This window comes from Ostrinia furnacalis, unplaced genomic scaffold, assembly GCF_004193835.3.
Source record: "Ostrinia furnacalis isolate ACB-3 unplaced genomic scaffold, ASM419383v2 OfSCF1084, whole genome shotgun sequence".
NCBI lineage: Eukaryota > Metazoa > Arthropoda > Insecta > Lepidoptera > Crambidae > Ostrinia > Ostrinia furnacalis.
The window spans coordinates 814,991-825,910 of record NW_021131323.1 but is presented as its reverse complement, the minus strand read 5'-3'; the positions used below and the strand labels follow the sequence as shown (position 1 = coordinate 825,910).

Genomic DNA, 10,920 nt, shown 5'->3' with positions numbered 1-10,920 from the left:
GAAGAGCTTGACCATCGAATGTAAGGACTACCGTCTGAGTAGGCAACCATTTAGGGCCTTCAAGTGATGTAACTTTGCGGCTAAGCCGGCGAGACCGAATGATTGGACCAAAGCCTTCAGGAACTCTTAAATTTCCTACAATCTCTTCATGCGACCATTCGCAGGGAATGCCTTTGACAATGCCCATTTTGGTGATATTGTATGTTGGGATAGATAAAACATAATCATGTAATATAATTGGATTACACAAAAATGAGTTTGCCGCACCAGGTGTTTTGAATGTCACTGCCAATCGATTTCGCCCTATTCGTTTAATGCCATCATCCAAAATATTTTTTAAATTATTTCTGAATAGAAAATTCCCAAATTTGATGGGGTGAAGAGTGGAGCCAGAGTTGGGAGTTTCTTTTTGTTGGACATGTACCAGAAAAGGACCTGCATCCTGATCCTGGTAATTGTTTCTGCCTATTATATGGTTATTCTGTTGAGAATGTTGGATCACCGGGGCTGGAGGAGCTTGCGTTAAAATTTCTTGAAAAGCAGTGGTAATGTGCATTTTAGGAGAGGATTTGGTCTTTAATAAATGTTTGTTAATTTTTTTCTCAGTTTTTCTATTTGTTACTAGTTTAAATGACTCAAATTCTTTTACATGTTGGTTAGATATGAAATTATCAGCCTCTATTAAGGTCAATAAAGGATTGGACTGAGATTGTGGAGTGGCTGGGGGAGGATCAGGGTCAGGAGCTGGTTCCGTCTCCATAGTTTATAAATATGCAAATGGACTTACCCCTATATAATATATACACTAATCACACTAAATTACTAATTTACAACAATTTTTTTACAAAATATACACAAACTAACAATAAAATACGAATTAAATAAAAACAGATAGACCGCCCTTTTCAACTTCCCGCCAAAAAGTCACACCAGAGATTTAACATCAACCAGTGAGCTATTTGCAGGGTTATTGGTCAACTTATATGTTATTAATTATTATCAACAATTTGGTGCGGACATTCTGACGGTGTTGTTAGGTTTCTAGGGGTTGGTGGGACAAACGCAACCAAAAACGTCTACTGTAAATCTTCGTGTAAATCCATATCTGCGTGTAAATCCATTCTCACTCACCAATCTTGATCCAGTTAAATTAACATAGCTAGCTACTACAAATCTATTAGATTATTATATCTATGCAGGTGACGGATGCTGTCAAAAACACGTGTTGGATTTGGTTTTGGATGACATGACAGTGACAGGGTTTGCAATTTGCATCATGTATATTACTTTTCTCTATGATTTGCATTGGATTGTTGTTTATCTCGTTTAATTTTTACAAAGTCTAGATAGATTGTATTACTGATAATATTATATTTTATCTTAAATTTGTCCGCAGCTGCTTCTTCCTATATTACTATATCTACTGAGCAGCAACAAACTGCGATGTCGTGGGATTGGTTCGAGTCTATTGGCAAGCCTTCCTTTGTGGTGGCTCCAATGGTCGATGCCAGTGAGCTGGCGTGGCGGCTTCTTTGCCGGAGACATGGCGCCCACCTATGTTACACGCCAATGTTTCATAGTAATGTGTTTACCAAAGATCCTAAGTATAGAAAAGATAGTATGGTTACTTGTGCTGAGGACAGACCTCTGATAGTACAGGTAGGTACAGCCATAAACTTTCCTTAATTTTGTTATAATGCACATGTTTATAATGTAATAAATTATAACATTATCCTTTAATATTCACCTTTTCCAATTGCAGTTTTGTGGAAATAATCCAGAAATTATGGCTGCTGCAGCAAAGATGGTTGAAGATCAATGTGATGCTATTGATATCAATCTTGGCTGCCCACAATCAATAGCAAAGCGAGGCAGATATGGGTCATTCCTTCAAGATGAATGGAAACTGTTGCAAGATATAGGTATGTATGTTTTCAACACTTTAATTATCAACTTAATCTGTAAAAGTTTTGATATCTTACTACTTACTGTTGCAGTTAGAGCCATGTCAAAAGCTGTGTCAATACCAATTACATGCAAAGTTAGAATATTTGAGGATATTGAGAAGTCTGTGCAGTATGCACTGATGCTGCAAGAAGCAGGATGCAAGTTGCTCACTGTCCATGGCAGAACAAGGGAACAGAAGGGGCCACTTACTGGCATTGCCAGTTGGAAACACATCAAGGCTGTAAGGTATGTTACACTTGAAATAAATAAATAAATTTTTACTCCATAAATTATATCTAAAATAATCATAAAAATACAATTTACTGCCAAAATACACTAGTCCATGGTTAATTAGTTTAATTTTTTTTTACAAATTTTCTTTATTTCTGTTTTCAGAGAGGCTGTATCAATTCCTATGTTTGCTAATGGAAATATACAATGTTTAGAAGATGTGTATAGATGTTTAGAGACCACTAAAGTTGATGGTGTGATGAGTGCTGAAGGAACACTCACAAATCCAGCTCTATTTGAAGGAATCAACCCGGTTTCTTGGGAGATGGCAGGGGAATATTTGGATTTAGTTGAACAGTATCCATGTCCCACATCATACATGAGAGGACATCTATTTAAAATATTTCACAAAATGTAAGACTACAATGTTATGTAGTTATATAACTTCAATTTATGTTATAGTTTTTAATTCACATGAGCCAGAAAATTCTATAAAATATTTAGTTAACTAAATTATTACTCTTTAAAGAGTTAATCACAATTTTATTTTGCAGATTTACATTTGAACATAACAATGATGCTCGACAACTATTAGCTACAGGACAAAATATAAATGACTTTAGACAAGTGTGTGTAACAATCAGAGATAAGTACAAGGATTACCATGAAGGTACATTAACCCTTGAAGATTGTGAAAACATAACTCGACAAGGATATAATTTAATACTTCCTCCATGGATATGTCAACCATATGTCAGAATGTCCCCTGAAGCCCATACCCAGAAAATGGAAACACTAAGTAAAGTCCAGGTACATCCAGGTATTAAATATTTAGAGTTTATTGCAAGAACTAGTTATTTTCAAGTTTATTTTTCAAGTGTTATTTAGGTTTACAATACTGTTAATGATCCACATAATATAATTAGTATATTCCAAATTAACTTTATTATTAAATTAACTTAAATACCAAACTAAATTTTTGGATTTATTTCTAGATTGAAAATAACAATAAGAGAGACTATGAAGACATAGATGGGAATTGCATATCTAGGAAAAAGATGAAAAAACTGAGAAAAATCATGAGAAGACCAGCAAAAGATGACAAGCAAACTGGGAGAAGTGGTGAAATATGTGTCAATCTCACTTGTCCTAATCCACTTGTAAGTATAGTTTCTAGGACAAAACAATATTCTTACTCTAAAGCATTTATCAGGGTTTAAGTAAACAACATCATCTCCATAGTTATTTAAACAGCTATTAAAATCCTACCTAATTAACAATGCCCAAACTTGTACTGAGAGTTCAACATTTAATTTTATGATTGTATTGTAGATGATACTGAATAAACATTTTTTCTTGCTTTCTTTCTTAATTTTCTCTAAAGTTATTTAGTTTTTATTTTGATAACTTAATTATTCGAATTCTATTCATGTTTTAGGGTGGCAAGTGTGTTTATCAGCTCTGCAAAAAGTGTTGCAGAAACAAATGCTTTGAAGAAGATTTGGATTGCAAAGGTCACAGAATACTTGTCCACACTCGTCGTGAAATGGCTAAAAACTTCGCTCAGCTAAATACTGTGGATGAGCAAGTCTGTCACGCAGCCGAAACATAGGTATAAGCTTTAAAGTATGCAAGGATATTATTCGAATGCTCTGTACATATTTAGATCTATGTAGATAATATACATTTGACATTACTTTTTATCAGTATCTTATTATTTATCTACCTAAATACATAATATGATTCAGCTGCACTAGATAAGAACATTATATGCCTTTGTTTACTATTTGAAAGAAGATAATGAAAACACCTTTGAGCAATAACTGCTGTGTGTGGCTTATTTATAATACACTACCAAGTACTAAAGTGTAGCATTCTTCTTCAAACTATTTCGGAAGGGGACCTCCTCCCCTTTTAGAGATTACGCACCTCACCCTACCACTACGAAACGACTTTTTTTTAACTTTTTTTACAAACGAGTGGTTTAGCATCAGGTACCAGTTAATTTATTCTTGTACCTGGTGTAATACAGAGTGTAGTTTTTTAAATAATATAAAAAAAATCAAACTGTCTAAGGTTTAAGTTTTTTAAAGTCAGTTATTTATAATTTAGTTTGAGACGCGACTCTTAACGTTAAGAAATTGTATTATGTAACGTTTTATTTTATTAATAACTTAAAAAAAAACCGACTTCAAATGCGTGAACACAAATAATACCTATTCAACAAAAAAATAATCGTTCAAATTGGTTCATAAATCGGCGGAGATATTGCGTATAAAAAAGTTCATCCCCAATTTTCTTTTTTTTTATTATTAAATTTAAATGGGACCACCCTTGAGGTATTACCTATACGTCGAAAAAAGATTTGTTCAAATCGGTTCATAATTGGCGGAGTTATCGCGTAACAAACATAGAAAAAAAAACATACGGGTCGAATTGAGAACCTCCTCCTTTTTTTGAAGTCGGTTGAAAATCGGTTTCATTAAAATCCGTTCAGTGGTTTTTGCGTGAAAGAGTAACAAACATGTTCACATCCAGACATCCATACAAACTTTCGCATTTATAATATTAGCAGGATTTCGTATCTCACAAATCGACGACATGGATACTCTCTCCTCCATTATCGAAGTTTACACCTAATATAAATGTGATACTTTCACCACCTTTGGTAATACTTATTACAGCCCAAATGCTATAGTCGCCATGGTAACCAATAAAGAATAACATTGGCTTACTAATGGAATAAGTACTTAATTAAACTGTTTGCCTTTGAATTATAATTACGTCTAGTGTCTACAATGCTGCGCATTGTATTTATACCCACTAAGCTGAATAGCTATTAGGTTAATTTGTAGGAGTTGAGACAATAAAGCTCATGGTCAACTTTTCCCCAATATTAATTGTGGTTGCGCGCGCACTCTGTTATCGGTACTGGAGGTGTAGCATGATGTCATTTCGATTTCGATATTTAAAACAAAGACAGTCTTTTAGTAATTGGTAGGCATACAAATGCCCAAATGTTGTTCCCCGGATCAAGAACACAGAGCTCAAAGGAGGATAAATGGTTTGCAACTACCTCTCAACTATCAGCAGATCATTGGATGGATAGTTTTTGTTACTACTGGCGTTATAAACTTTGTGGTTCTTGTACGGATACAGTTTGATAAGCTAAAAATAGCATCTCAAATAATATACATCGCATTGTATGTATCACATACGGTGTCACACCTAACTGCATCTCTACTGGACCCCAGTGAGGAAGAACTTCGAAAGCTCGAAATTAATACAGTTCCAGAATTCGACCGTAATATCCACGCCCACGTTATTGAAAATGGTAGGTGCCATCTGTGCAACATATTTACAAGCAGCAAGAAAACCAAACATTGCAGTTTGTGCAATAAGTGCGTGGACCACTTCGACCACCACTGCAAGTGGCTCAACAGCTGTGTGGGGCGCAGGAACTACGGAGCCTTCATCGCGAGCGTCACGACAGCCTTGACACTGGCACTTTTCACCTCGTCTTTGTGTTTAGTTGATATAGTGATATTTCTTACGTATCCCCAACAGCTAAGTCCAGAAACTCAAGATATTATTAATTGTAACACTACAAACCGAACAAATGTGGACTTGGAGGGAAAGTATTGTAAGAATTCGATTATGTTTTTATTATTTTTAGTTATATTTGGTGTAAGTGCTTTAGCAATCGGATGTGCGTTGTTACATTTGTTATGTTTTCATATTTACATATCAGCCTTAGGTGTTTCGACGTATGAGTATATTTTACGAAGTGGCACTCCGCCTTCTGTGATTCCGCAGTGTATGAGAAAGTGCCCATGTAGTAGAGCAAAATTGTCTAAGAAATCGTACATGTTAAGCAAATCCAAAGCTAAGAATCTTAAATCAAGAAATTCTGAGAGGGAACCGTCAGATCCGACATCGAGCACGAGAATGGATAAGTTAAACACTTCCCCAGCAACCAGTGATACAAACGTAGCAAATTTAATTAGTATATTAGTTAATAATGAGTTGGAAAAGGCCAGAAAGATTTTTATGTATGACAAAAACAAAATACATCCCCAAGAAGAACATAGTTAACGGCATGAACGTGGACATTGCATGGCATTTTAAATGGCGAAAAGTTGTTGATATCGTAGCATTGATACTTTTTGATCAACTCCTACAATCGTCCAATTAGTGCCTTTTCAAGAACCTATTGTAATAACATGTATTTTTATAAAAATATAACACTTCGATAAGTATATTATTGATAATAATTACAATAAAACGTTATGTACTACAAAAATAGTTCTAATTTCGTACCCATTCGTGTAACGGCAGCTACGTAGGTAGGTACTTACATTTAAACGCATTTTAATACGTTACATATTGAAACGTGCTTGTCGGCCAATTAATGGTACCTATGGTACCGGCTTATAAGATGAATGGTGCTTTATGATTGATTCTATGAGAACAATTTCTTCGATTAGGTGTAAATGGTGTAATTCTATATGGAGTTCATAATAATAATAATATGTAGTTGGGCATCTCCCCACAGAATCCGGTTTTGACCATTACACCTTGGTCTACATTTATAATACGAATGGCCTAGCCTAGAGATTTCCTATGCAATCGCACCCAGTGATGAGTGACATTTTTAATAAATATCTACTTACGTATATTTTTCCGCTTACGAAATCTCTTTGCATCATCACTAATGGCCTTTGTCGCTGTGATGACGTAATCTAATACAGTATGATGAATAAAGACAGTTTTCTAGAACTCATATTCAAGGAAATCATAAATAAACTTAGAACTAAAATGTTTTTTCTTGCTAAGCATTTTGTAAGTTTTAAATACCTATGGCAGATATTAGCATTTTATATGCAGGAATCCAAGTAATTCTGCTAAAAATTGAGATGTCTGGCTTTACAATATTTTTGTTACATGATAAGATAAACAAGTGACTTAGCATAAAAAATATAATGTGGAAACATTTCCCTCTCTATGTGAAAGTTAATATCCAGCAGGGTCAAAAAAAATGTCAGGTGAAAGAATTAAAATCAGTAAAATATTTTTATTCCAACCAGTTTTAATTTACACCTTCAATAATTAATCAAACATTTTAAAACAGTATTATAATATGTAATAAACAAATATTTTTGGAATATAAATTTCCTCAAAATAAGTTACAGTCAAACCAGGGTTTAATCACGTTTGCGGCGACGATTTTGCTCCTCCTGAAACAAGTAAACATTGTTGTTCATTAGACAAAAGGCAAAGTCATGCATGCATGATTCAAAGCATGAACAAAATGATGAAATTTAAATTACCTAAGATGTCAATAGTTTTAACTAAAAACATAAACTATGGTTGAATATAATTTCAATAGTAAAATGCCTTTTAATGTTTAATATGATATTTTTTTATGATTGAACATAAAATATTATATTTCAATCCAAATAAATACATATATTTCTTACCTTTTGTGTTAAAATGATGACCAGTCTTCTGAACATGCCAATAAAGTCAATGAACAATTCGAGGGCATGTTGAACAAAGTCCTTGCTTCCCATTCGGCGTTTCTCGATGATAAGTTGTGTGTCGAATAGTACAAATCCACACATCAACATTAGGCCAAGGTAAAGGTGGGCCTAAAAAGAATAAGAAGCATGTTAATTACATCATTAACAAACAATATAAAATATAAATACAGTATATTATAATATTTTGTTCCATAACTTACTTGGTAAAGGAAATGTGATTGCATGAACAGGTTGAAAATAGTCATCAGGGACATAGAAGTAAGTAGTGTCATAAGAGTACCACCAAGGAACAGCCAGCTACCACGCTCAGCCAGCATTGCTGCCACTGAGAAGCACACAAACACTAGTGTGGTACCCAAGAGCGCTGTCACTATTATTGATGGATCCACAACACTGACATACTCCATCAAGGGTCCCATGCTCATACCTGTAGAATAAAATAAGCACATGATAAAATAATGAATGAAATATGTGAAAGAGCACAAATGAGTTACTTGTTTCTTACATACCTGAAGTTAAACCAAATCCTAAGAGATATGCAAGTCTTTGATTTGTGTTTTTGCCATTGTCTGGAGTAGCAATAAGCATGAGCATCAGGCCAGCTCCAATGATTGCTGAGAGGAATCCAGCTTGGAATCTTGTGAACATGTCCACATAGACACCAGCAGATGCCGAAGCACAAGTCATCATCAGTGTTCCGTAAACATTTTTGAGATGTTGACGAACTGGAGGTTCACTGTAAGCAATACACAAAAACTTTGTCAGTATTTCATCATTCACTGTATTAGTGCTCAAGGTCAATAATATAAATGACTAAAATACACTTCTGAATAAAACAGATTTAAAGATAGAGGTAATTGAAGATGCGCACAGCTGATTAAACATTATAGGGTAGGTATATGTTAACAAAATGCTAGTAGGTACACATTTTAATGTGGATATGGTATATCATAAACCTCCTCCTCCTCCAATTCATTTTCATTAAAAAGCAGCTGACTTTACTCAGTAAAGTTAAATGCAAACTCTTCGTTGTTCATTTGCTCATGATATTAACACAATTATGCGTTTGTGGATACGTCTAGAATGAACGAGAAAATACACAATGACCTACATAGAAGTCACGTAGGACGTATCCATCCCCCAGATTTGAATTACAAATTTAAATTAATTTATTCTGGTTAGCATTTTTTTCTAAGAAGCTTAGATAATTAATACTCACAGTCTATTTTGGAAGCTATTGATAAAAGTCTGGATGTTGGGTGTCATATTGAATTCTAGCTTTCAAGTAAAACAATCAAGTTATTGAGCAATCCAGTTGAAAAACAATCGCAGAAGAATGATAAACTAACTTAATAACTGGGATTTAGTACAGAACCACGTAAAAGAGGCTTGGTCACTAAATAACGTTTACTTCGTAATTACGCAGAGCAAGCAGCTAAATTGATAATTCTATGGAAAATGTGACAGCTGGGATATTTTGTACTTGCGTCTAGTGATGTACGTCAATGATAATAATTATTTTATCGATTGTTCAATCTTTATAAATAGTTTTTTTCTTTATTTTTAGTATAATCATTCTTGATGAAGATAAAGTCAAATAGACCTAAATAAAATTGTTTCCGTGAGGGTTTAACATTTATGTATATGTATAATTAATTTATCTTTTAAAATTCAATATTTATTATTTGCTCTATGATGATGGGTTATTATTTTATCATCACACATAGATAATCGCACCGATACAATCTCTGAAGTACGGAAATGATTCCGTGAGCGATTATTGAAATAATAATGTAATATAAAAATAAAATATCGATATATTCTTATTTAATTCCATTGCTACATCACTATGGTTGGTGCTATTGACATTTGTGACGTAAAATTCATTAGCCAATAGCAAACCAACACGGTGAGTTCCGAAATCAGCTCGGCGCAAGGAGATAATTGTGTTCCGAACTTGTGATAATTTATTTTAATAATTTTTTGGGCACCACGTACTATAAAAATAAGACTACAATACTTACGTGTTCTATGATTGTAACGCATATTATAATATATAGCCTGACCAGGAACATAAAAACCCTCGCCATGTTGCGGAAAACTAATGGTACTAATTTCTTTTAATGGCAACAGTAACTGAAAACTTCATTCACATGTCACCATGCATGTCAGTCTATTGTTGTCAAAGTGTAAACAAACTTTATTTTAAATGTGTGCAATTGATTTCGTGAATTAAATTGCTAAAATATTTTATAGTCGTGAAAGAAAAGTGGTTCACGATGTGTTAATGTATTTGTCGAAGAAAAATACTAAGGGTTCGGACAATATTTTCATTGAACAATGTTTCCGACAAAGGTTGTCAAATTGACTGACACGTTTATCGTATGGTACAGTCCACTATGAAAATTAGCTGTAGTCTGTTTCAACTACCTATTTTAAAGTTTTTTGTCACTTTCTAAGTTTTGAATTTTATGGAATTGGGAAAGAAGTACCGAGTTTGAAGCGTCCATGAGCAGACATTGCAGTTGAATATTCATGTTCTGAATTTGATTATTGATGAACAATAAAATAAATCCTACTAGCTCGATTGATGGTTTCATTTAATTTATTTAAACCAGGTTCTCTTTAATAATATTTTTCGTTAATTTATGAAAATATCAAATTAGCTCGTAATCCTGAATCCTGATACATAAATTTAGCCTATTAATTTAACACATGTACGACTGTACTCAGTGTTGCACTATCAAATGCAATTGAAGCGCCTCTGTGCCAGGGTTTTTATGTTCCTGGTCAGGCTATAATTTGTGGTATTTTCTGGCGTTACCTGTGGCGTTACTTAATGTACAAGGATAGTATAATACTATAGTCTCGATCAGCAATATAAAAAGTTAAACGTGCATTGAAAGCTTGTTTAATATAGCCTATAGGAATGTCATTTTAAACCAGAGCCCCGATTACGGTAATTTTTAACGTCTCCAATCCAGACACGCTTCTCGATTCTGCGATACGATTGGTCGTTCAACAGCGTACGTCAGCTGTTTTGATCAATCGTATCGCAGAATCGATGAAGCGTGTCAGAGCCCCGATTACGGTAACTTTTAACGTTTCCAATCCAGATGCGTTTCATCGATTCCGCGATACGATTGGTCAAAACAGCTGACGTACGCTGTTGAACGACCAATCGTATCGCAGAATCGAG

At 34.1% G+C, this 10,920-nt stretch overlaps 3 protein-coding genes across 3 annotated transcripts; 2 read left to right on the top strand and 1 right to left on the bottom strand.

Annotated features, from left to right (window-relative positions):
- Positions 1 to 1,288: 1,288 nt before the first annotated feature.
- Dus1 (Dihydrouridine synthase 1) lies at positions 1,289 to 3,881 on the top strand. Its single transcript, XM_028302133.1, has 7 exons — positions 1,289 to 1,659; positions 1,763 to 1,922; positions 1,998 to 2,193; positions 2,344 to 2,592; positions 2,733 to 2,988; positions 3,174 to 3,338; positions 3,617 to 3,881. The coding sequence occupies exons 1-7, from the start codon at positions 1,444 to 1,446 to the stop codon at positions 3,788 to 3,790; spliced, it is 1,416 nt and encodes a 471-aa protein (XP_028157934.1). The 5' UTR covers positions 1,289 to 1,443; the 3' UTR covers positions 3,791 to 3,881.
- A 1,146-nt stretch (positions 3,882 to 5,027) lies between these two features.
- LOC114351086 (probable palmitoyltransferase ZDHHC11B) lies at positions 5,028 to 6,510 on the top strand. The gene has a single exon (XM_028302134.1). It carries the CDS (start codon positions 5,188 to 5,190, stop codon positions 6,271 to 6,273), a length of 1,086 nt encoding a protein of 361 aa, XP_028157935.1. The 5' UTR covers positions 5,028 to 5,187; the 3' UTR covers positions 6,274 to 6,510.
- Positions 6,511 to 7,237: 727 nt separating this feature from the next.
- Positions 7,238 to 9,201, bottom strand: BI-1 (Bax Inhibitor-1). The gene is made up of 5 exons (XM_028302136.1): positions 8,941 to 9,201; positions 8,231 to 8,457; positions 7,922 to 8,148; positions 7,659 to 7,829; positions 7,238 to 7,415 (listed from the first exon to the last, which is right to left on the bottom strand). The coding sequence occupies exons 1-5, from the start codon at positions 8,985 to 8,987 to the stop codon at positions 7,383 to 7,385; spliced, it is 705 nt and encodes a 234-aa protein (XP_028157937.1). The 5' UTR covers positions 8,988 to 9,201; the 3' UTR covers positions 7,238 to 7,382.
- Between the last annotated feature and the right edge of the window lie 1,719 nt (positions 9,202 to 10,920).